Raw genomic sequence first — 26177 nt, forward strand, 5'->3', positions numbered from 1 at the left:
AGACTGGATATAAGGAAGAAATGTTTTACAATGAGGGTGGTGAAGCACTGGACCAGGTTGCCCAGAGAGGTAGTGGAGGCCCCATCCCTGGCAACATTCCAGGCCAGGTTGGACGGGGCTCTGAGCAACCTGATGTGGTTAAAGCTGTCCCTGCTCACTGCAGGGGGGTTGGGCTGGATGGCCTCTAAAGGTGCCTTCTAACCCAAAGCATTCTATGATCCTATGATTCTATGAGCAAAACGCATCCCAGTTCTTGGGTAGAGTGAAGCTCCGGAGGTTGGAAATGTCATTCTTTGGCCACTAAGGTCATTTGGGGTTTAAGGCCACGGAGCAGATGGCCACCTGAGTGAGGGTGGTGAACATCTGGTGGGTGACAGTAAGCAGATTTTACAGAAAAAAACTGCCACCCCTCTCTTCGCTGTAACCTCTTCAGGTGCAACACCCATCTGAGCTATTAGCTCCTGTCTCCTGTGGCCACAGTAACCAGCAGTCAAACTTACGCCCAGGTACTACTCAATGGACTGAAGTGTGAGACCCCCAAACGGAGGGAAAGCACTCCGGGAACGCTCCTAACACCGAGATCCTCGAAGTCTTTTGCCTTTCTGGCCGCAACTCGAAGCCTGTCAGTCGCGGGGTCCTTCCCCGCCATCAGCAGAACTACTGGACCGCAGCATCCCTCTTCCTCTCCATCTCGGGCAGGCTCGCCAGCCTCCAGCAGACCGCGGATGCGGCCGCGCCGGCCCAGGCCCAGGGCGCTGCCCGATCGCGCTGCCGCCGACGCGGGACGGCGGGGGCCCGGCCCGCTCCGGCGAGGGGGGAGCCCGGCCGGCGGGCGCCCGAGGCAGCCGGGAGCCGGCGAGGGGCGGCCGCGGCCGGGCCCCCCCGCGCCATCTTGGCCCGGCCGCCCCCTCTGGGCCGGGGCCGGGCGGCGGCAGCGCGGTGCGGGCCGGGGGCCGCCGCTCTCCCCGCCGGGCGCCTTCCCCCCCCGGCCGGGCCGCTCTCCGCCTTCTGCCGGCCGTGCCAGCCAGCCTCTCTCTCGGCCTTCACTACCGGGTCAGGCGAGGCGGGAGCGCCGAGGCAGCGCCCGCCTCGCTCCGGCACCGACACCGACACGACAGCCCTCCTCCTCCTCCTCCTCCTCCCCGTCCTCCTCCTCCTCCCCCCGCCGCCGCGGCCGTCCCTCCCTCCTCCCTCCTCCTCCTCCCTCCTTCCCCGCTGCCAGTTTCTCTACAACTAGTACACCCAGGCACAGGCAGGGTCCCGGCCGCCGCGGCTGCCATGGATATCAGCTAGGGCCGGGCGGAGAGGGCAGACAGGCGCTCCCGACACAGCTCCCCAGCCCCGCGGGGCCGCCGCGCCCTCCCTCCCTCCCGCCCGCCGGCAGCAGCGGCGGCCGCTCCCCGCCCGCCCCGAGCCTGCCCCGGAGGAGCCCGGCTGCCCGGGGAGGCGGGGGGGAAGAGAGGGCGGGAGGGAAGCAGCACGGAACACAGGGAGGGCGTCGGGCAGAGCATCCCCACGGCAATGTCCAAGGGCTTGAAGAAGAAAAGCCACTGGACGAGCCGAGTCCACGAGATCGTGATCGTCAGGAACCCGGAGGGGCAGCTGGGCTTCGAGCTGAAGGGGGGCGCCGAGAACGGGCAGTTCCCCTACCTGGGGGAGGTGAAGCCCGGCAAGGTGGCCTATGAGGGCGGCAGCAAGTTAGTGCCGGAGGAGCTGCTGCTGGAGGTGAACGAGACCCCCGTGGCCGGGCTCACCATCAGGGATGTGCTGGCCGTGATCAAGCACTGCAAGGACCCCATCCGGCTCAAGTGCGTCAAGCAAGGTAAGGCGGGGAGGGCCCCCCCGCCCGGGGAGCCGGGGCAGGCCCGGGGGGAGCCGGGGGGGAGCAACTTTGTTGCTGCAGTTTGACTTTCCCCCCGCCCGCCGGAGCCGCCCCCTCCCCGCCGGCGGGGGGAGGATGCGAGCGGCGCTGCGCGGTGCCCGCAGCCGGGCGAATTAAATGTGCGTCAGTGACAGCGCTTCGCCATGCCGCGGGGGGGGACGGGGGGCGGCGGCGCCGGGAGCACCCCCCGCCGCCCCGCTCCGCGGCCCCGGCCCCGGCCCCGGCCCCGGCCCCGGCCCCGGCCCCGGCCGCCCCTCCGCCGGCGGCGGCTGCTGCTGCTGGCGCTGCCGGCGGGCCCGGAGGGGCGGCCGGGCACGGCCCCGGAGCGCGGCTTGCCCTTGGCTCCGCTCCGCTCCGGGCGCCCGGGCTTGGGGGCAGGGGCTTGCCGCGGCGCGCCCGGTCCCCGGCGGCGTTAAGGGCGGCTTTAGCATCTCTTAGGTGTCATTAGCGGAAAAGTCATTCGTTTGATCCCCCGGTGAAAACGATCGCCTAATCCTGGGGAACGGGGAGCCCAGAAAAAGTGGGAGGGAGAGGCAGAGCGAAACTTTTGGGAGAAAACGGTCTGCTTTTGCCTCTCCTCCGTTTCTCTTCTTTAAATTGGAAGTGCTGCAATAGGTTAATGCGTTTCCAGGAAAGTCAGTAGCGGAGAGACGCCACAGATGCTGTTTACATGTTTGTTTCTGTCCTCTTCAAACTGTGCTGAGTTGGGCTAGCTGCAGCTGAACGCTTGTAAGGAGGCTCCTGCTACCCCAGCAGCGTTTCTGAAGCGCAGGAGCTGTGAGCTGCTCTGGGACCCGAGTCTGTAGGGGCTCCTTGGACGTGGATGGTGCAGCGGCTGTACGCGGATTGCTAAAGTACGCATTTCAGCCGGGCGGTGAGCTCGGCCATTGAAAACTCGGGGATTTCTGCGGTGGTAAGATTTTAGATGCCGTGCGTCAGAGATGCTTGTCCTCTGTAACTATAGCCATCAGCCTTTGCTCAGAGGACGTACAGGAGAGTTACTCTGACATTTGGTATAATTTTGTAATTGATATCATCAAATCGTATCATAGAATGGTTTGGGTTGGAAGGGACCTTAAAGATCATCCAGTTCCACCCCCCCTGCCATGGGCAGGGACACCTTCCACTAGACCAGGTTGCTCAAAGTCCCATCCAGCCTGGCCTTGAACACTTTTAATTGGCGGTTTGTTGCTTAAAGTGGTATTTGTGATACTTCTGAATGCTTGAAAGATACGCCAATTACAAGTTTATCCAAACCCGGCAGAATCAGTAGAAAGAATTTGACTCACTCAGGCCTCCAGAATGTACTTTATGATATATTCAGTTATCTACATAAGGTCAAATCTCTGAATAAAGATATGATCTGGGATTTTTCTATTTGTCCTTTTGGGTAAGTTGTGCAATATGTTGTAGATCATATCTTGATAGTCGGGCAATGCAGGGAGACACAATAGTTTATGTGATAAGTGAAGATTAGAAAGGAGTATAATGGATTGTCTTGCAGTGGAGTGTCATCTCTGGGCACCTGAACTGCAGGAAACCTGCTCTCTAGTTTCCTCTTTTTATTAATAATTTTAGTGTGAGTGGTCTTACTGTGACGGGATTCAAAAAGAAACAGCAGTGGAAGTGTCAAGAAGATGAGAGTACATTGTCTGTTAAGTTATTTAAATTCTTACTTTTTTTCTTCCAGAAATCCTATAGACGATTTACAGTAATACTAATTTAAGGTTACATTCATTTACTACGTGAAACAGTCTCTGTCCCACCTCTTCACTGTTTTTCTAATGTCTCTCTTTAAGTCAAAGCAATCACTAGTGATTCAATAATGTGTGCACCCTTAATAAAGATATCTGTCATACATGAATTAGGGACATTAGTCAGGCTTCTAGTCCGTGGATTACTGCAATTTCTTGAATGAGACATAGAGGATGAATTCTAAATTCTGCCTGGTTCTTATATATATCTCTCTGAGGAGTTTCACTTCAATATGTTAACACACTACACTTTTGATGGATGCAAGTCCTCAAAGCACTGGCCAGATGACTGTGTGTTTGGAAATGACAGTTCTGCATAGATTCTTGGACTGAGAAAGACTTCCTTGCTGGAATGATCTTTCTTGTGCTCCAGCATCCTTTACTTCGCCAAAGGCAGAGGCCTTCCGGATCCAAGTTCCTATTTTTAAAAAAGGTCAATGGTTTGTGTATTTTACCACCTGACTCCTCCTTCAGTGTAATTCAGACTAATCTCTGCACCCCTTGGTTACAAAATACAGACAGCAGGCATCTGTGTTACTCACAGTAACAAATTACTATTCCCTAACAGTACTTTGCAGCAGTGTGTATGAGAGAAGAAGCTGGGCAATAAAATCTTTCTATGTTTTTGTAACTTTTGTTCTCCTTTTAATTATCAAACACCTTTAGTGTGCTGGAACAAGGTTAATGATGCCATTATAGTTGTTTCCGCATAATTTATCAATGATATCTCTGCAAATTAGAATAGCATGACCTTGAATGCACCATGTGACCGTAGCTGCTTCTTCAGTGCTGCCTAGGAATGAAGTCGGAGAGAGAAATGTGAAGGTAGGGCACGACTATTTATAATGTGATGCATAAGAGACTGTGAGTATTTGCTTGAAAGTTTTGATAATTCAGCAGTGAAAATTCATGTGTAGATGAAATCAGAGAAGGGCTAATTCAGTTTACAGGAATTAGCTGTTTTGAAGTACGGAAAATAAAGGCGCTTTCATGATTTTTCATTATGTTGTGTTTGATTAAACACCCCCCTCTTCGAAATAATGAAATACTTCATCTTTTATCACATTATGAGGTGAAATAACTTCTTTAAAACAAGTCTGATGGAATATTGCTGTTTCACGTGAGCTGAACATCTTGAGCTAAAAATACTAAGGAATAACAATCATAAAATGTAGGAGTTGTTGTATATCATCAGAAGGAGTAAACACCATGAGAAACTAATTAGCACTTCCATGATATGATCCGACATAGAACTTTTCTAAGTATGACACCCAATAAATAAGGTTTTAATGCAGGAAATTATTGCCTGGTTTTGCATGGGGAGAAAAGATTGTAAGAATAATTTTTTTTTTTTTAACCCTTATTGTAAGAGTTCGCAGAGAAGTATTCCTTGGAGACTATTTCCTGTTTGGTTTTTGGTTTTGGGTTTTTTTTTTTTTTTTTTGTGAGCCTCTTATTGTGCTACTGTTGGCAGAATCACAAAGATTCTCTTAAAACACATGGGGTGAAATCTTGGCCCAGATGAAGTCAATGGCAAAGCTGTCCTTGACATGAAATGAAGAAGACAGGAATTTCCTCCGTAAAGTCCTATGCTTTTTTGAATATATACCCTTTCAATGGGAGAATTTTGAACAGCAGTCAAATTAGTCGGGCATATTTGTAAATGTTATGCATTCTGACCTTCTACTCATTCTGGTGAAGAGAAAAGCCTTACCGTTTCTGAAAGAAATACTTCTGGATTTCAAATGTGATTGTTTTTACATGCAGAATGTTTTAGATTAAGTACTGTCTTCTTCCCACAGATGCACAGATGCGTAGTTGTAAAAGTAGCAATGTGTTAAGGAAAGGCATCCTAATTTGGATAAGCAATCACAGGGGGAAGAGTCATGTGAGGAGCAATGCTGTCTCCAGTTTACTCTCTGTTCATCACTGCTGTCTCAGATCCACAGTATCTTTCTCCAGTAATTCCCGTCAGCAGGCGACACAGGCCCTTGATGAGCACAGACTCTGATACAGCTTTGATTTTAGTTTGAAGAGTTGTAGGAAGAGCCCTCTCAGTTGTACTGCATAAACCATGATCTTTATTCTTTGCATAGAGTTATAAACTTCCACAGATGAACTCAGCAGAATCCCAATGAATGGTCTGAAAACAAGGATTTCAGAACTCAGGAGCACTGCAGCAGATTTTGTCCTGGAGCTGCTGTCTGACACGTCTCTTCCTCAAGGAAAATGGTTTAGACATACTAAGTAACCAGGTGATCTGACTAACTGAGCAATTTAATTTAGTTTTAGAAGTATTTAGTTGTATGACCATATGAAACTAGTAGTTGAACTGAATAACAGTGATACTTTATATTGACGCTTTCTAATGTCTCTGATTTGACTGTAAGTCGTCAGACTTTAAGCTTCAACCCATAATGCTTTAGTTCCTTCTGCAAAAAGGCATTTAGTACACATAATGTAAGCAGGGACTTAAAAGCAGTTTTACTTGCTCAGTCTAATCATTTACTTAGGAGTAATTATACGCTAAAATGTTTTGCTGACTGTAGATGGACTTGGGCATATTTGCAAGTGCTTTTCCAGTCAGGAGAAGATTTGGACCTTCTTCAGGATGGATACAAGAGTGGCTGTGTTTGGGCAGACTGCAGGTCCGCATCCTCCACATCCTATTTCTGGTAGTGGCGACAGCGGTTTCCCAGTGAAGAGTAAAGGGTCAGGACAGTACTGTCCCAGCACCCAGTGATTTGTGGCTCAGGGATTTAGTAGCCTTGTAGTGGTTTTGTTTTGTTTTGTTTTGTTTTTTTCTTAATGAGTTCTTCCATGAGTTTTGCAATTGAAACCTGGCTTGCAGTTAACTTTTTTTTTTTCTTTAAAAGTCTGTGACAAGCCTTTCGACAGAGAAGTACAGGAATGTTTTGGTTTTCCAAAGTTTTGCCCTGCACATGTAAATACCATGTCACCTGGTTAAAATGTTACTGTTTTCCTACAGACTTTTTATTCACATTTTCCTGTGTATAGTTATGTTTTTAAGAAATTTCTTTGGTTATTTAAATTCATCAATAATTCCCTTCTATGTTCATTAAAATACTCTGGGCATACAGATTGTCTTTTTGTGGTTTTTCTTGCTGGGTATCAATATATACTGTCTTCCAAGATGTGAATGTTGGATAAAATTTTCTTCACTAATAAAAAGAACAATGTTTTACAATAGAAAGCTGCATGATTTTCCCAAACAAAAAAAAATCACAAGTGTCTTGCAAAAAACAAACCCAAAGAACTATGAAAACCTGCATGGTTGCACTTCTGGTATATAATGCAAAGATATTCTTTGAAAATAAACTGTACTTCAGACCAACTCCTTTTTACTAACTTGTGCTCCTTAGGATTTTACTAACTCTAGAAATTAAGAATTCTCTTTTTACCGTTCTTACACTTGTCCATCTTAATTTAAAGACCATTGAAGCTGACTTCTGACTCATGTAGCCGGTGATTTATTCTTCAGCTCCTCCAGAGAGGTTGTGATGTTTCATGTCAGGAAGTCTGTGTATTCACTGGCAGTAGAATTATATTCATCAGTCTTTTTCCTTCTCTGAGAATTATAAATGTGTCATTAAAGGATGGGGCCATGACTTTGTTAGTGCATCATTTCCTTGAAGAAATGAAATAATTGAGAGTGCTCTGCTTAGTTCTGTTGAGTCACATATGGTAAAGTTAATCTCACACTAACACTTGTCCATCTGTTGATACTGTTGACATCAAAGGAAAGTACTGGTACGAGGGGGTAAAACTGCGTCTGACTTATTTTATGCATCCTATAACCTCACCTGCATTAATTCAGGATTTCATGAAAGATCTGCATTTTCAGCTTTTGTTTTCAGTGTTCGTGATCTTCTCCTTCCTCTGTATAGTTGAGGAGCTCCTTTCATAACATGAAAGAGTTGATAAATTATTCATCTACATTTTTTGTATACAAGTAGTGGTGTATACATGGAAAAAGTGCTCCTTCAGAAGGGATTTATGTGAGGAGGTGGTCATAACTGTGATTTAGAAAGGGTGATGGAGAGGAAGGTGCTGCCGTAGTTGTAGAAGCAGATGTTTCTTGTTCTTCTCTTCCTCATAGCGGTATAAACAAATAAAAAAAAAGGGAAACTTTTTTTGCTGGAGAGCATCAAGGCAAGGGTCGAAGAACATAGTGCTATTGCTTGACTTGGTTAACATTCTGGAAGTAATTTTTTTTCTTCCATACATATAATACATGTTTATAAATACATGAGTATACATATACCTCTGTTTATATTTTTTTTTGAGAGCTATGGGTAGGACTTTTTATCTGTAGGTTGAGAAAGTTTGTGTAGTGTTGCTACACAATAATATAATATATAATGATATTTATGGGCTACAGCACTAATCTAGAACGTTTTTCATACAAGTTTTGATGCATATACATATGATAGTTACTATGAACCTGTTCACTCTGGTGGCCAAGCAATGTGCAGTATGGCACAACGTTCTGCAGTAGGAAACAAAATCATCATAAACTTTGGAATAAGATTGACTAGATGCCTACCCAAGCAGGTGCAGTCTATAGCGCAGAGTTTGAAGGTATTGATTTCAGTAGCAAAGTGCCTATCTTTGGTTTTTGTTGCTGAATGTCATTGCAGTGATGGCCTTAACTGAATTTTCTAAAATCGCAGGGACTGTGATCGCAACAGTATCTCTCTCTGGCACACCTAATTTATTACAAATCAGCTTTCTTTCAACCTCATGGAAATCTACCCAGTAAGAAGGTGTAGTAGTCTTGCTGGCCATTTGTATAGCTTTCTCACTGTAGGCTGAAGCTACCACAGTGGAAAGTGGAACAGTAGAGAAAAGGAAGAGAGCGATGGCTTTAACAAAAATGAACTTTATCTAATGTTCCTAAACTGGACAAAAATTCATTGGTGATTGATAATCTCTAAACCAGTACTTATGGTTTGAATGTTCTTTTGACATTAGCCTAAAAAGTATCATTTATTCAAACATCCTATTCATAATTTGGACTCTTCACTAGAAGTTTAGTTGACAGAAGGCTGTTGTTTGTTTATATCTGCCATATATTTACCCTTTTTACAGTGTGTAAATGAACCACAAATGCATCATTTCTGAACTCCCAGTCAGCACATGCAGATCGCTAGGATCCAGACATATTAATCAAAAGGTATGTTGCTGTCAACACCACTTCCAGGTGTCGTCTTATTCATATATAGGTTATGATTAGTAATATATGAATAATGCTGTTTCACTCTGCTTATCAGCTTCAGACATTTCCTGGATCATCTTCTGGATGTCTTTGATTATTTCCACAATGCATGAACTCAAGACAAAGGAAAGTAAGACAAGGAGCAAAATGGAGGAAGTAAAATGTGGGAGAGAAAGTCCCAGGAAGAACAATTCAGAGATTATTAAACTAAAATACTACTGGTTTTAGAAATCACATGTTCAATTCAAGAGAGTCTGCACAGCCCTGAGGAGATTCTCCAGCACAGGGAAAATCAGCACAGGGAAAGTGCATTTCCTAGGTCTGTCTTAGTTCCTCAAGATACGTTGAAATCTCATGCTGGGCTAAAGCTGGCCCTCCAAAATACCCACAGCTGACTCATTCCAATGCAAAAATTGTATTCCTTCTTCTTTAGCTGACATCATGAGTTGTTCTTAAGGCTTCTATGTTTCTGTCCCAAGTTCTTACCAAAGTAAGGTGACTTTTTTTTGTGTAGGGTGACTTTTGTATGTGGGTGACAATCCTACAAAAATGGAGATTTACCAGGTAGTGTTTAGTTGCCATCACGCCAGAACTGCATGCTGGGTCCCTTGCTGCTGAGGCAGCACCTTGACCTCCCTGGCTCACTTTCTGCATCCTCCCTCTCTGGTACCAAAATGGTTGTGGTGTCATTGACCTTCAGAAGCAGTGCTGGCCCACAAACACTAAGTAACCTCTGCGCCTTTCTTTTCAGACCTCTGACCTTGAGAAGCAAGGGTTGTAGTTCAGGTGTTCAAGACCATGTGAAAATGGAATTAAAACCCAAGCATGCTTGTGTTTTATGGCTGGCAGACAGAATGGCTATTCCACTGCCAGAAAAATCCATAGGTGAAATAATGCCTGCTTACATTTCTATATCGCATTTTTCTGAGTCTGTTGAATCATCCTTGGTTCAGATCAGTGTACTTCAAGGAGCTCCCCCCATATGCCTGTTCTTTCTTACAAACCATGGAGCCTCAACTGCCACCAATGTCCTTTGTTCTTGCCCGCTCCCACAGCTTTTCTGCTACTGAATCATCTTTGTTCAGGGCTTCCTGTGCCTCTGGAATTCACCTTGACCCTTTCAAGTAGTGCGTCTTTCAGGTCTGGCATTAGCACCAACTAGTTTATTCTGCCAGTAAGATATTTCTTCCCTCTATGCTCGAATTTACTTCAGAAAGCATGCAGAAACTTGATTTGACCCAGAATTTTGGCATTCCATTATTCCAGATCATTCCTGTTCTGATGGGAGCAAGCTTGGTATAACAATCTCCCATTGTCCCTGGTCTGGGAGATACGTGACACAGCCTTGACAACATATGGTAGTCTCTATAGCCGCTGATGGCAGTCATTTCATTGAATTACCCAGAATTACTAAATTGTTCACAGAGTCCCCAGATTATCACACTGGGGGCCAGGGTTTTCCTTTGGAAATCTGTTAGGTCAGTCACTGAGGACAAAATTGAGATCACTCACTATCTGCAGAGTCACAGTGAGTTTGTTTGTTTGTTTTTAAAAACTCAGAATAGAAGAAATATTGTGTCCTCAGTATACAGAAAAAAAAAGCAAGTAGAATATATTTTATAGTTATGAGTAGTGCTGATAGATTCTCTATGAATAGCAGAACAACTGGAAAATAATAGTAAGAATATAATGAGCAAAATTTTCTACACTGTATACTAACAAGTAAATTGTGTAGTTGTGTTAATGTAACAGTAGTATTCCAGAGTGGAAATCCTTCCTGGAAACAGGTACAAGTTGTTTTCTATTGCTTACCTATTTAATCTTGATATCTTCATATCTCACATCTTACTTGTGTTTGTCAAAATGAAATGTGGAATATTTTTTATTCAATTGCCCATTTTACATTTGGGCTTTTTGTAGTAAAAAAAGTTCTTCCAGCTTTGTTTCCTTCATGGCAATCATGAATTAATCCTTGTATTTCTGATAAAATGTATCTGTTTTATAAAGCCACACCTAACTCGTACTACAGATGCGGAAAGTTACTACAGAAAGGGAGCAAAATTAGAGCATCAGCCTCATTCCAGGACATCTGTTTCACATGTAAGTTCTTACAACACGCACATTTTTTGTTTGCTTGATTTTAAACTCAGATTAAAAACTGAGGAAAGGTCCTTTTTGTAGCCTGTATGAGTGATATTGAATAGTTTCTAACATGCTAATTCACATGGCTGGTTCTTTAACTAGTTTTAAATGAAATGGCTGTGTTCGTTTCTGTTATTTCCTTACTAAGTCCTTCTGTGTGCTAAATCTGCATTAATAAATGTCACGTAAGCCTCTCTTACGCTTCCAAAATGGTATGTTAGTGTAAACAAGGATTAATCCCTTTACATTTTAATTCTCTGTCCTTGTATTTTTACAAGAACAGCATTTTATGTTTCCAAGTATTGCGGAGTCCTGTTGCAAAGTTAATAAGCTGCCAGATCACCTAGGTGCTTCCATCACTGAAGTGCAATCCTCCTGGAGTGGGAAAGGTAGCAGCTGCTTAACTCTTGTAGCAGATTGGGGCAGGAGGTGAACACCTTTTAAATTTAAACTATCATGGGCTTTGCTTAGGTAAAGAGCAATTACCCCCAAATTTCCTGCACAGCCACTACATTATTCTTTGCAAACCTCTCCTTGAAGCCGAGTTCCACTGAGATGGCTACTCTGCACTTGACAATATGAGGTGGTGTGCTGTGACTCCTGTTCATTATATTGGCAGTGATTGTTTTTGCTGGTATCTCTGTTTTCTCTTTTTGTGTGGGTTTGTTAGATCTGCCTGTTGTCTCATGCATAAAGTCTGAAACCTTTTGGTGAGAGGAACTGCCTTTTTGTTATAGCAACTAGCATGACGATTTCAAGTTGGGAGTCTCTAGTTTCTATGGTAATGTAAGTAAGTATTCACATTAAATTCAGAGTTAGCCATAATGACTTTCTTGGTAATGGTTATTGGAAATATTCTGTATCATTTTAACATAGGATCTGTAACTCAAATTGACAGTATTTCAGTCTTGGTGATAGAAGCTGTAAAGTGCATAAAAGTTGAGCAATATGATTTAAAGAGAGGTACCCAGGTATGACTAATGTGGAGCTTCTGCTATTGGTAGCACTGGTCTGTTGTCTCATGGTCTTTCCATTAGCTACTGCTAGTGAAGTCTGTTCAAAAACCTTAGCTATGTTGTATACAGAGCATAAATTTCCTGAACAATTTACTTTTTCTTTTTATCTGCTCCATTTACTGGTGGAAGAACATTTTCCCCCGTAAACTTCTAGAAGAATTACTGGAATTTCTGATAAGCCAGTAAAAAGCGCTTTTTCAACACTCACTCTATTTGGTCATTTTCCAGTAAAAATAGCATAAAAGATTTCAGGAAAAGAATGTATCACAGCACTGGAGGTTTCCTTGGAAAATACAGTAAAATCAGGATGTTGGGTTTTCTGAATTAAAAGTCAGTAATTAAAATATTAATTAAAAGGTCTTCTGGATTCATATTTATGTTGTGTTTTTATGTTATGCCTGTGGTACTTGTGTACTGAAATACTCTTCAGAACAGATGAACCCATAAAATTTAAAAATGTCTCCTTTAAATACGTGTGAAATATTGTAGCGGTTTGTGTACAGTTAATCTGGCTTGAAGAGGTATAACAGCTGCTTTGCCTTGATAGGAATTCATGTCTGTGTGTGTGTTTTAAGGGTAATAAAATTAATGTTTCTGAATATAAAAGTTGGAGAAACTGAAGGGGGTTTTTTGCATACCTGAGAAAGCACCTCCTGCACGTGCACAGAGCAGTATCAGTTTCTCTTAGGAGATGTAGCAGATCCAATTGGGATCCAATAGGGTTCTTCCAGGTTGATATTAAGTAGATTTCTAGTAAGTAGTAAGCAAGTTTCTTACCAATTCCTGTAGGAACTGGTTGCAGTGAGCTGCAGAATTCCTCCCTCTCTATCTGTTGTTGGCCAGTGAGTGAGGAGGGTGCTGCTGAGAAAGAGATTTGCAGCTGAGACATTAAAACAGAAGTCTTCACATGTATCCCTTTAGACACTAATATTACTCTTGTTATTAAACTATTTGAATATCTCCCAGATTCTAAAAATCCTTTAAAAAAAGAGCTTATTCAGACTTCTCCAACAGGGAGTTACCCTTGGTGTCCTCACCAAACTCAGTGAATTTCAGTGTGGGGAGGGAAGCTGGGATGGCATAAAACTTCCTCACATCTTTGGTCTCCTGATCTAGGCTATGAGCTCCCGTTCTTAAAAACTCTTGGGAAATTGCTGAGTTTCACAATTGTAGTGATCATATTTTCATCGTCGTCTTATGGGTTTTTTTGTGTTATTTAAAGCCTGCCTAGGTTTTTAGAAAGAAAGGAAATATGTATGGTTTACCAATAGAACTGGCACTGTATTTCTCCAATACAATTGCTTAGGTTTTTTTCTTTTTATTATTTAAAAAATTAATCTCTTAAAACATGAATGTTATTATTAGGGTATCAAGACAACTGAAATCAGATCCCATGGAGACAGCTACTGTAGGCTGGCAGTGAGAAACAGTCACTGCCCCAAAGGGTTTATAAAGGCTAATTAGACACAGCAGATAGGTAGGAAGAGACAGAACCACACGGAGGTGAAATGACTTGCCAAAAATCTCAGATCAATCAATAGCAGAGTAAAGAACCCTGCAATGTAATTTAAAAGTCTATGCAAGCAATACTGCGTCCAAGTAAAGGCACACAAACTGAAAAAAAAAAAGCCCTCTCCTGTTCAATGAGGATTTCTATTGATTGCTTGAGTAAAATATTTTTGCAGGTATTTATTTTAAATACCATGACAAATCCCATGTAAAGCAGAAACTTTGTCAATAACAAAGAAGGACAAGTGTGCAAAGGTCTGTACAGAGGAGAGAGTGTGGTGGAGTGTTGTCTCCTAAAATAAAAAGCCTTTCAGAAATATATTGGAAGTGGTAAAGTGTAAGAAACCAAAGTAATATACATTTACTTATTTTAATGAGGTATTTATGTTTGTTTGCAGTGCTAATTGGACATGTAGGTACATCAACCACACTATATGATACATTTATTCAAATTTTTCTGGCCTGTTACAGGCCACTGCCTGACGAGTGGCAAATTATAAATAATTTGTGGGGTTTTTTTGGAGGTGTGGGGTTTTTTTCCCTTTTCTTTTTGTTTTAAAAACCTTCTCATTTGTTTTGGAAATATGAGGAGTCCTAAAAAATGTTAGCACAGGCCAAGTTTGGTTTGCCAAGCAACACGTACAAAGTACTAATTAAAAACCCAGTGGGAACGTCTCACTTTTCACAATGCTGGGGGGCTTCAGATTGGCTTCAGTGGGTGGTGGCATCTTTCAGAACCCTGCTGTTGCCATCTTTTGACCCAGATTGGGTGGGACTATTGGCAGAATCCTATTGCAAAAATTTAGGCTAGAGTTGTCAGGTGACAGCCCTCCTCCAGATTACTGAGGAATCGTGGAGAAGTGAGACTGTCTTGGTTTTATGAGGACATACAGTAATCCTAGGCGGAGCTCCATTAAGGCAATTTCACTTGCAGTAACACCAAAGGTTATACTTGGTGGCTCTGTACTTTTGTCCCTCTGTGGAGACCTGTTGGTCCCTCTTTGTGCTTTCACACCCTTCACTTTGGCATCGGCTTCTCATTTCTCACTGGAAACTCTGTCTTCCCACTCCCTTTGGGGAGGCTGGCACTAGGAAAGGGCTGGGGGACTCCCTAGCACTTACCTGGTGTGAGGAATGTTTGCCTGAGCTGCTGGAGTGTGTTTCACTGTGAGGATCCTCTAGAAGGTCTCCATGTCCTCCTCTTTCCGTGCCTGGGGCCTGTGTAGGGTTAAAGAGACGATCAGTGAGAGAGCAGAGTAGGATTTTACCTTGTACAAACAATGAGACTTAGGTCTTGATGAATCCACCCTTGTTTTCCAGGAGAAAGGAATTGGTTAACATTAAGGATGACATCCAGCTGAGGTGCTACTATCCCTTTTTTAATCTCCTTTTATGTACCGCAGCACTTCTAGGTGCTTTAAATAAAACTGGCACAAGCCAGTGCAGCATATTACGGACACCTAAACTGATGAAAAAACTCATGTCTCCTTTTGACAGCCACGTAGTACTGTTCGCTGTACAGCACTCTTTGTTATGTAGTTAGTCTGATAGGACTTTGGTCCTGAAGTTGATCATGAGCACACTGCTGCCCTGCGCTCGCATTATTAATTCATCGAGGCTTTTTACAGGTGCAGTCATTTGTAGGACTAAGGACAAAGGAAACCTTGACAAGCTGATGTCTCCGTCCGGAAAAAGGGCGGCTGGTTCGCAGTGCATGGCAATACCACGCAACAATTTGGTGCAGAAAATGTGTCATATTCTGTGCAACCAGTACCACCAGGGAATAGGTGAGATGAGCGGGACTTTGTCTCAGGCACCAGAGTTAACAATCCATACTCCTGTAAAGAAAAGGTCCAAACTGGATTTGACGGAATAGCGCTGGGATCATTCTCCACCCAGGACCATCACCAGCTCTTTGCTGTCCCGAATTCAGCCAGCAATAGGGCTGTTGAGGCATGCTGGGCGTCCTCGTGGCAGGAGATGAAAATACCTGCGTTTGAAAGGTGCTGGGGTCATCCTGCACTGGAGAACACTGAGTTTTTCCTTGTGCACGTGTGTGTCTCCCACTGTCATCAGAAGGATGGGATAGCCGAAGCTGCACAGAGTGCTGGGCCCAACCCTGTCCCAAAAGAGATGAGTGTGTAGTGGTTGGCCAGCTAGGTGGTGGGGGACCTGAGCTTTCCTCCAGGGAGTGTCAGATGGGGCACCGTGAAGCTGCCCCCAAATAGACGCTTGCAAGCAGGTAACCTGAATGGGCTCCTAAACTGACTTGGGAGACCATCCTGTGGAGCAGGCCTGCACGGTAACCTCCGGTGGCCCTGGGTGGAGGACTACGCTTGGGTAGGAATTCCTCAACTAATATTTGAAAAATTTGTTTCTTTCTCATCTGTTTTATTTTTTAAAGGCACAACATGAAACCAAATGCCAACCCTTCAAAAATTTTTTCTGAAGCAGAATCCTTGTTTTCTGACCAGTCTCTCTCAGCTTAGTTACATCTGTCTTAACCTGAGAGCAAGCGCTCCCTGCCACATTGCTGGGCACGGGCTATGCTCAGCGCGAGTAGTGCCATCTGCTCGGTCACCAACTCGTTGCAGCTTTTAAGTTCCTGTTTGGAAGCCTTCTTAGCAAGAGCCGACCACATCTCATCATGTTTATCTAATAAGATCTGATGGATCACAGAACTAGTGTGGCATTGCTCTGAGTCAAAAGTTTATGCACATGTTTATTCATGTCTTGCCTGAAAACATTGTGTGTCACTGCTGAGAGGCAATTTCTGATCAAATCCAGGAACAGCCTAGCCTCTGTGTCTCTATAGCCTTTTTAATTTTTTTTTTTTTTCCCCTTGGGCTGGCAGCTACAAATACTGCTGTCTCCTGAAAACAGCCTGCAGTTGGGGAGGGTGGACCTGCAATACATGATTTTACACAGGGGTTTTTCAGAGGGGCAGCAGCAAAGAGAGGGGAAAAAACCCCAACCAAGATGGTTCACCCAGGTCTGCAAGTCAAGGATCCCTCTTTATATTTTAGATTTCCTTTTTTACATTTTTCTGTTATGAAGAGCATATCTGTTGAATTTGCAGTAATTATTTTCTAAATCAAATGGTTAAATTTTATTATAAACTATAGATGACTTTACAAATATCAGATTTTTTTTCTGACCTCTCCCCCACCCCTTGCTGCCCTAACCTACACACTGCAAGGGCTGTTTGACTGCTCTGAATGCTTTGAATTTTATGTAAAACAGATCTTCAAAAGTAAAAGGGACCTGTAGCAGAGAGGCTCCATCTTTTAAGTCCTATAAGGTATTTTACACATTTGGGGCTTTATATAAGAAACAAGAAACCTTTAATTTTGGAAAATGAAATAATCAATTTGATTAACAATATTATAGGCCATATAACTTTAGAATTTGGCTTTGAGAGGCTAGAAACTGCAGTTTTCTCGGCATAAATTGCAGGTGTTCCGTAGCTTTCAGGGTGAGATAGACATTTGTTACAACATCTGAGCCAAATGGAGCTGCCCATGCTGACCAGCCCAGCGACTGGCCCAGCTGGAAGTGGCTGCCATCCCCAGAAATGCTTCACGATCCTGCTGGAGCCTGCTCCTCGTTCCCCCAGGAGCAGCCTGTTTCCAGTGCCATCCTAACATAACGCAGTAGCTTCTGACTGCTCCAGCACAGCGATGGTCATAACTGCTTCCACCTGGGGTTTTCTTATTAGTCAGCTTGGAGATCTTCCTTCAGCTCATTTTCCTTTGAAAAAAGTTCGTCTGTTAACAATCAGCTGGGCGTCATGTTTGCTTGCAAAGCACCTGCAACAACATATAATTTCTGCTTCACTTATGTCAAACAAGACAGCCAAGAATTACATGCCTATGCTGATTTATGCTATACTAGTTAGAATTACATTGGAAATGCATGAATTTCATGTGTCTTGCTGAGCTTTGCTTTATTTTCGTGTGCCAATATCAACTACTCAGGGTGATTTCATATCAGTATTATCAAGTTCACAGTACAGTGTGGAATATTTTGCGTTTCTGTTGTAGGAGAATTGCCAGTTGACTGTTTGTAGAACTTGCATTTCCATGTGTTAGGGCTGTGTTTTAAAGGTTTGTAATTGCGTTTTGGTTATGAAAGCTCTCCGCAAGCAATGCCTGTAATTTGTTTCTGTCTTAGAACTGTTTATGAAACAAGGAAATTTTGGATTGTCTTGTTTTTCAGAAAGGTTTATGAACTATTTCTGTAATTGATTATTATAAATATAAAGAAGAATCTGGCCAGCAAAGAAAAGTGAGGAAAGAGGAAAAAAAGAGGTAGGAGTGGAAGACAGTGCTGAGTAATTGTTGCTTAACAGCCTACAAAGATTTGTCAGTCTGCAGCGCTGGTGCTGCTGCATGAGAATTTCCATCTTTTCAGATTACAGATCCTAGCATAGGACTCTTCAGTTGTGTTTTAAGAAGGACAGCATCTAACGTAAGTGCTGGGAAGTTTCACTGGAAAATGGAGATGTCCTGTGTTCTGAGCCCTGGCTCTGATGCACGGGAAGGGCTGTGCTACAGCCCAGCCTAGGAGATGGAAGAGGCCTGGAGCTGGTGCCCTAACCCTGGCTGCAGAGGGGAAGGTACGAGCCTTTCACCCTGTGGGAGAAGGGAGGGAGGTTGCTCTCCCCAGGGAGACGATTCCAGCCCCTTGTGCTTGTGGAAACCATGGGAGACAGAGGGGAGTTGTGCTTTTAGCCCTGGGACAACTGCCTCCCCACCGTTCTTGCTGCCCATCTCCAGAGAGGAAATTTGCTTCCCTCCCCGCTCCTTCCTCCGACATCCCTTCCAGTCAGATTGGCACCTAAAGAGGGAGAGTCTGCCAAGTTGCTTCATGCTGAGTGTTGCAGAGAAGTGCTGCCCTGACCTGGCTCTGTCACATATACCCACCCGCTGCTGGAGCCCAGCGCTGAGGCTTTGGCTTAGCATCAAGTCCGTCGCCTTGCTGACCCCAGGGGCTCGCCCACTGGTGAGCTCTTCGCTGTGCCGCTTCCCCGCCCCGCGAGGCTGCATGTCCCACGGGCTTTGGGAGCGGGGCAGAGGCCAGTGCTCTTGGCAGGCTCCTCCGTGGTGTCTTGCGAGCCAGAATCGACATGTGGATATTAGTTGAAAAGTCTCGTCTTAACAGCTCGTTAAAGCTGTTTGTTGTCATTCATCGTACAATGTAGTTCAGCTCAGCAGAGGAAATAAATGTACTGGGTCTAAAAAAAAATTATGTACCTCCCAGTTTTTGTGAACCTGTATAGCAAAAACCTTTGGAGAAACTGTATGTTTAATGCATAAGTGGCTAAATTAAAGTAACATTAAGAATTTGATTTAAACCAACAGAATCAAGGATTTCTGAATAAACCCCAAAACCTGTCTTTTCATCCAAGTTTTGTTAAGCATGTTATATATGTATAATGTCCTCTTTTTGTGATTGTTTTCTGATTTAGGGGATGCTTTTTTAATTTAATTAGTGGAAGAGGCTCAGTCTTTCTGTGCTATGTCAAAACATCCAGACCAACTCCCTGATCCCATGTGTTGGGTCCTTATTGGTACACTGGAGTATGTTCAGCATTGATCAAAGCACTGTCCTGTATCACAGTCTTCAGTCCTGTGGTTTGAAAAGAGTTAGGTGCATAATCTCACTGTGTTTCAAAGATGTTGGAGCACTTAGGTGTTTTCACACTTCTACACTGTGTGATAAATATGTGTTTTATTCTATATCTCAAATGCCAGAACACTCAATATATGAAGCTGGAGCTGGAAGCCCTTGTGCAGCGGGATAGCTATGACTTAGTCACCATCACAGAAACATGGTGGGATAACTCTCATGACTGGAGTGCTGCACTGGATGGCTATAAGCTCTTCAGAAGGGATAGGCAAGGAAGGAGAGGCGGTGGGGTGGCTCTGTATGTTAGGGAGTATTTCGATTGTATAGAGCTCAGCGACTGTGATGATAAGATCGAGTGCTTATGGGTAAAGGATGAGGGGGAAGGCCAACAAGGCAGACGTCCTGCTGGGAGTCTGCTATAGACCACCCAGCCAGGATGAAGAGGTGGATGAAGCATTCTATAAGCAGCTGGCAGAAGTCTCACAATCGCTAGCCCTTGTTCTTGTGGGGGACTTCAACTTGCCGGACATCTGCTGGAAATACAACACAGCAGAGAGGCAACGGTCTAGGAAGATCCTAGAGTATGTGGAGGATAACTTTCTGATGCAGCTGGTAAGCGAGCCTACCAGGGGAGGTGCCTCGCTTGACTTGCTGTTTACAAACAGAGAAGGACTGGTGGAAGATATCGTGGTGGGAGGCCATCTTGGGCTTAACGACCATGATATAATAGAGTTCTCAATTCTTAGCAAAGTAAGGGGGGGGCCAGCAAAACTGTTACCATGGGCTTCCGGAGGGCAGACTTTGGCCTGTTCAGGACGCTGGTTGGGAAAGTCCCTTGGGAGGCAGTCCTGAAAGGCAAAGGGGTCCAGGAAGGCTGGGCCTTCTCCAAGAAGGAAGTCTTAAGGGCGCAGGGGTGGGCTGTCCCCATGTGCCGTAAGACCAACCGGTGGGGAAGATGACCAGCCTGGCTGAACAGGGAGCTTTTTCTGGGACTCAGGGAAAAAAGGAGAGTCTACCGCCTTTGGAAGAAGGGGCAGGCAAGTCAGGAAGAGTACAGGGATCTTGTTAGGTCATGCAGAGAGGAAATTAGAAAGGCAAAAGCCCAGCTAGAACTCAATCTGGCCGCTGTTGTAAGACATAATAAAAAATGTTTCTACAAATACATTAACAACAAAAAGGGAGCCAAGGAGAATCTCCATCCTTTATTGGATGCAGGGGGGAACATTGCCATCAAGGATGAGGAAAAGGCTGAGGTACTTAATGCCTTCTTTGCCTCAGTCTTTAATAGTCAGACCTGTTATCCCCAGGGCATTCAGGCCCCTGAGCTGGAAGACAGGGATGGAGAGCAGAATAAACCCCCCATAACCCAGGAGGAAGCAGTTAATGACCTACTATGCCACCTGGACACTCACAAGTCTATGGCGCCAGATGGGACCCACCCAAGAGTACTAAGGGAGCTGGCAGAGGAGCTTGCCAAGCCACTCTCCATCATCTATCAGCAGTCCTGGTTAACAGGGGAGGTCCCATGTGACTGGAGGCTTGCCAACGTGACGCCTGTCTACAAGAAGGGCCAGAAGGAAGATCTGGGGAACTACAAGTGTGTCAGCCTCACCTCGGTGCCAGGGAAGAGTATGGAGCGGTTCATCTTGAGTATGCTCAACAGGCATGTGCAGGTCAACCAGGGGATCAGGCTCAACCAGCATGGGTTCATGAAAGGCAGGTCCTGCTTGACCAAGCTGATCTTCTTCTATGACTTGGTGACCCACCTGGTGGATGAGGGAAAGGCTGTGGATGTCATCTACCTGGACTTTAGTAAAACCTTTGACACTGTCTCCCACACATTCTCCTAGGGAAGCTGGTGGCTCATGGCTTAGGCAGGTGTACTCTTTGCTGGGTAAAAAACTGGCTGGGTGGCCGACCCCAGAGAGTTGTGGTGAATGGTGTTAAGTCCAGTTGGCGGCCGGTCACGAGCGGTGTTCCCCAGGGCTCCGTTTTGTGGTCAGTCTTGTTCAATATCTTTATCAATGATCTGGATGAGGGGATTGAGTGCACCCTCAGTAAGTTTGCAGATGACACCAAATTGGGTGGGAGTGTCGATCTGCTGGAGGGTAGGATGGCCCTGCAGAGGGACCTGGACAGGCTGGACCGATGGGTCGAGGCCAACTGTATGAGGTTCAACAAGGCCAAGTGCTGGGTCCTGCACTTGGGTCACAACAACCCCATGCAATGCTACAGGCTTGGGGAAGAGTGGCTGGAAAGCTGCCTGGCAAAAAAGGACCTGGGGGTGCTGGTAGACAGCCGGCTGAACATGAGCCAGCAGTGTGCCCAGGTGGCCAAGAAGGCCAACAGCATCCTGGCTTGTATCAGGAATAGTGTGGCCAGCAGGAGCAGGGAGGTGATTGTCCCCCTGTCCTCAGCACTGGTGAGGCCGCACCTGGAATACTGTGTCCAGTTTTGGGCCTCTCACTACAAGAAGGACCTTGAGTTACTGGAGCGTGTCCAGAGAAGGGCAAAGAAGCTGGTGAAGGGTCTGGAGCACAGGCCTTATGAGGAGCAGCTGAGGGAACTGGGATTGTTTAGCCTGGAGAAGAGGAGGCTGAGGGGAGACCTTATCGCTCTCTACAACTACCTGAAAGGAGGTTGTAGCGAGGTGGGTGTTGGTCTCTTCTGCCAAGTAACTAGCGATAGGATGAGAGGAAATGGGCTCAAGCTGCGCCAGGGGAGGTTTAGATTGGATATTAGGAAAAGTTTCTTTACTGAAAGTGGTCAAGCATTGGAACAGGCTGCCCAGAGAGGTGGTGGAGTCACCATCCCTGGAGGTGTTCAGAAAACATGTAGACGTGACACTTCAGGACATGGTTTAGTAGGCATGGTGGTGTGGATTGACGGTTGGACTGATGATCTTAGAGGTCTTTTCCAGCCTTAATAATTCTATGGTTCTATGATTCTATGAAGCATTATGTTGTTGCTATCCATGGGGTTTAATGGATGTAGCTCCTGAGGAGCTCAATGTTGATAAAGATACTGTCCCAAGGAGTAAAGATATAAACACCCCCCTCCAAAAAAAACAAACGAAAATGAAACCCTAAGAGAAAAAAGAACAAACAGAAGGGAAGTTAAAATAAAAATTTATAGCATGCAGAAGAAGGAGGGTTGGGAGACTCCATATAAATATAAGTAAAACCAGTATTAATCCATTACAGGTGATGTGGTGCTTTAAAAACCTGACAGCATTGTTTAGCTTGCAGCTGGTGGAGACTGGAGATGTCTCTGCCGCAGCTCATCAGCCACACAGCCGGGTGAAGGGAACCAAGGTGCTTCTGCTCGGGGCGTCAGCGTGGGCTTGGCAGGGCTGGAGGGGAAAGCAGTGCCGGTGCTGTCTGGGGTCTTTGGTGGTGATATCTGGGTGCATGGAAGAAGGGTTGGAGTTAGGTTGCATAACCTCTTCTTGCCATACGAAGACAGACCAGTACATCACTTTTTGAAATTATAGAGTTATTTATGTGCAGCTGTGTATGTAAAGGTGTCTGTATCTTATAGTCATGACAAAAGAACAGTGGTTTATGATATATCTCATTTGACATAGTGCTGAGATATGATAATGTCGGTATCGTGTTTGTTACCTGTTTTAAAGTGACAAATCTACATACACATTCAGTAGTTTTCAATGAGGTGTTTGAAATGTGCGGCGATGTAGATTTTAAGATACATAAGTAGATTAGGCAATGGCAAGTCAGGAGATCTAGGCTCTGGCTGGTTCTCTAGAAAGCTTAAATAAATTTCTTAGTCTCCCTGCCTTAGTTCCCCAATGATAATAAAATCCCCAATGATAACAAAATCATATAGAGTATTAAACTAATAATAGGTCTGTTCCACAGAAAGATGTTCCAAGGGTAAGTCCATTAGTAATTGTGGTGCATTTGTCTACAATAGTAGTAAGGGTCGCATACTAATATGACTTAGAGACATGTAATTGCTAATTATCCAATATTGACCTGATCCTTGAAAACAAACCGTGAAAGCTGAATCAGATCTTGTGTAAGTGAGAGATAAATTATAATGGATTTTTTAGTTCAAGGGTGTATTTGTCTTTTTGATCATTTTCTCTATGTATGATGCACTGGCTCAAGATGTTTCCCATATTGGTTTTGAGACAATACTCTAATCAAGTCAGTGATCTTTTTTACTGTGTCTTTCTTCTTTTTGTTTTTAGCTGCATGGCAAATAGGGGCTTTTCCCTTAGCTGAGAAGTGTCTTTTCTGCTATTATTACTTTTCCAGAGGGATCGTTTCTCTTTGCTAGCTGGGAGAGGTAAGGAGGATGCTCACGGAGTGCATTACCCTTCTTTCACCAGGGTAGCACATGTGCTGAAGGATTTATTTAAGCATTTATTTAATACCTATGGCCAAACGTTTGGACTCTGGGGTAGTTCTAGACAATTTCATTCCTTACTTTCCAACAGAACTGTAATAGTAGAAGTTAATGTTGTGATTATTTTTGCACTAGATTTTCTCCTGAGAGTATGTGAACACTTTGGAAGGTATCTGGCCAAAACTACATCTCTGTGTTGCTTTGTTATTCTTCTTCTACATTTTTGTCATTCTGTGATTTGTCTATTTTATTTCTTTATATAAGAAATATACTTTCTGCATTGTATTTCTTTGCTTTTCTGAGCTTCTGCATTTCATTTTCATCCAACTTTGTACCTGTGGGCATTCTTCTGTTTGTTGTAGAGGCAGCATTGAAAGTGAAGGGTTATAAAAATCCTGGTCTCAGAGTCAATAGTAAAGGTAACTAGATTTAACTCTTGATCTGTGTTTTCTGGATTTTAATTGCCCAAATTCTACAAGCTATTTGCAATGTTTCAGTAAAATTTGGGGGCACTGGATGCATACAGGATAAGGCAAGAAAAATTTAAGGCCCCACTTCACAACCAAGTTTTAAACTTGATTCCAAATTTAGGTGGTTTTAAAAAGAAAATAAGTATAAGTTACTCCTTTGATCTTTCTGTTTTATTTTAAAGATACTGAATGCCAGCATTTTTTCTGAAGGTATTGATTCTTTTATGCACTTTCAAACTGTTTGGGATTTGTTAGGTATTCTAGATACCAGGACTGGGGTTGTTTATTGTTTTCAGATGTCAGACAAGATAGGGTGTCCTCTTCTTTTCTTTTGCCTCAGACCGATTTTACAAAACTCTGGTTAGTTTATTTGGATAGTCTTGAAAAAACAATTCTTTTAAAGGAAAAGAATTCACCTGCCTGAACAAATAGAAAATGCAAACAAGCTGAAGTAGATTGTTTCTATTTGGAGATTTTTACTTACAGTTTGGGGACAAAATCTGCTCTCAGTTAAGACATTGTAAACCCTGATTAAATCTTCTGTGGAATTGCTCTGGATTTATGGATAAAACTGAAAACACAGTATGCCCCATTTTGTTCTTTGTATTTTAAGGTACCAGAGGCTCTTATTACTCCATTTACCAAGGCAATAGCTGAGTTTACTGGAGATAGGGTTTTTTTTTTAATTTATCCCTCAGAAGTTAGGTTGAATTCCCTATATTGAGTAAAAAGGACCAAAATAGTTGGCATGGATGCGTAGCAAATTATTATGCACCAGAACATTAACTTTCAGTTTTATATTTCTGTTTTATTATTTGTCGTAATGTCCAGTATGAGGAGTTGTGGGTGAGGGATTTGTTGTTCAGTCTTCTGGAACATGAAAAGCTGAACTCTGGCTTGAAGTGATTGTTGATTCCATATTTCTACACAACTACAAATATCTTAACCCATCAAATATTCATGTCATTCACATATAAACCAAGAAACAGTATTGTAAGTTTTTGTCATCTTTACTTTTGTGTAATCTGCTGCCCACAAAGCAATTGAGATGGATGATAGTGTGAAGTCCAGTTGCACTTCCTCAGCTCAAGCTCTTAGCCAATACATAAATTCTAGAAATTTATTTTTATGTTTTTACTATACTTTACTATATGGTAAATTACTGTGGCAAACCTGTGTTCACAAGGGATCAGTACTGCAGCACAGCTGACTTAAGAACTGGAAAAGAAAATCAAAGTCAGGTGGGTGCATCACAGTGGCTGAAAGAGCAGTTTGTAGGTAAAGCATTTGCTTAAAGTTGGTATCGTGATCACATTGTCTGGGAACGAGGCGTTGATGTGTAATTTTTTTGCATTCTGAGCAAAATTCAAACTTTCTTGTCAGATTTGGGTTTTAAAAATCCCCCATCAGCTGTGATGCAGGTAAATAGGTAAATTTTGCCAAGCAGCTGTATAAGCCTCAAGAACATTTTTATAATTTAATTATAAATTTCTCAGATGAGAACTTTCTAATATGTTCTAATATAAACCCTTAAGTTTAGAAGTCATAAGAAGCTCTGCTACAGGTTAATTCATAGGATAGTTGAAATTAGTATCAGGTGTACCTAGAATGAAGGACAAATAATTTTCTATATATAATAAATGCAAGAGTAACCTATGTAATAATTAAGACTTGTACCTAACTAAATTTACCAAAGGCCATTTGAAGCTGAAAATACTTTTGGCAATCCTACCTGAGATTCACCTGAGAAATTGGGAGTATTTTCTTTTTTTTTTAAAGTGTTTTAATCTATTTGCTTTTATTAAATGTTGAACAATTCTAGCTTGTACTGATGTTAAAATTATGAGTTCTTGACATTTCTGGATAGTAGGCCCTGGTATCAAAGGTCTAAATCCATCTGTTAAAGTGCAGTTCTGAAGTTGAGGTGAAATGGAGCTGCTTTTCATAGCTTCTCTGAATCTCCATTAATCTCATTAGGAAGTATGGACATCTAATGTTTTTTGAAAATCATATTACAATTTTGGGCAGCCCAGACCATAGAACATTGAAAAACCATAAGTTTTAATGTAGAATATTCATTATTGGGATACTACAGGCAGTGTCTGTGTGGAGATGACAGTGTGTAGACCTAACAGAAAAGCACATCAAGACTGGGATTTTAAA

General features: G+C 43.6%; 1 protein-coding gene across 2 annotated transcripts in view; it reads left to right on the forward strand.

The window, feature by feature from the left end:
* Positions 1-1521: 1521 nt before the first annotated feature.
* Positions 1522-26177, forward strand: part of MAGI2 (membrane associated guanylate kinase, WW and PDZ domain containing 2) — a 772173-nt gene continuing 747517 nt past the window's right edge. For both annotated transcript variants that reach the window (XM_075708348.1, XM_075708359.1), the window contains exon 1: positions 1522-1822. In XM_075708348.1, coding sequence (XP_075564463.1) covers positions 1522-1822 — 301 coding nt within the window. The remainder of the gene's footprint in view (positions 1823-26177) is intronic.

This window comes from Pelecanus crispus, chromosome 1 (genome assembly GCF_030463565.1).
Source record: "Pelecanus crispus isolate bPelCri1 chromosome 1, bPelCri1.pri, whole genome shotgun sequence".
NCBI lineage: Eukaryota > Metazoa > Chordata > Aves > Pelecaniformes > Pelecanidae > Pelecanus > Pelecanus crispus.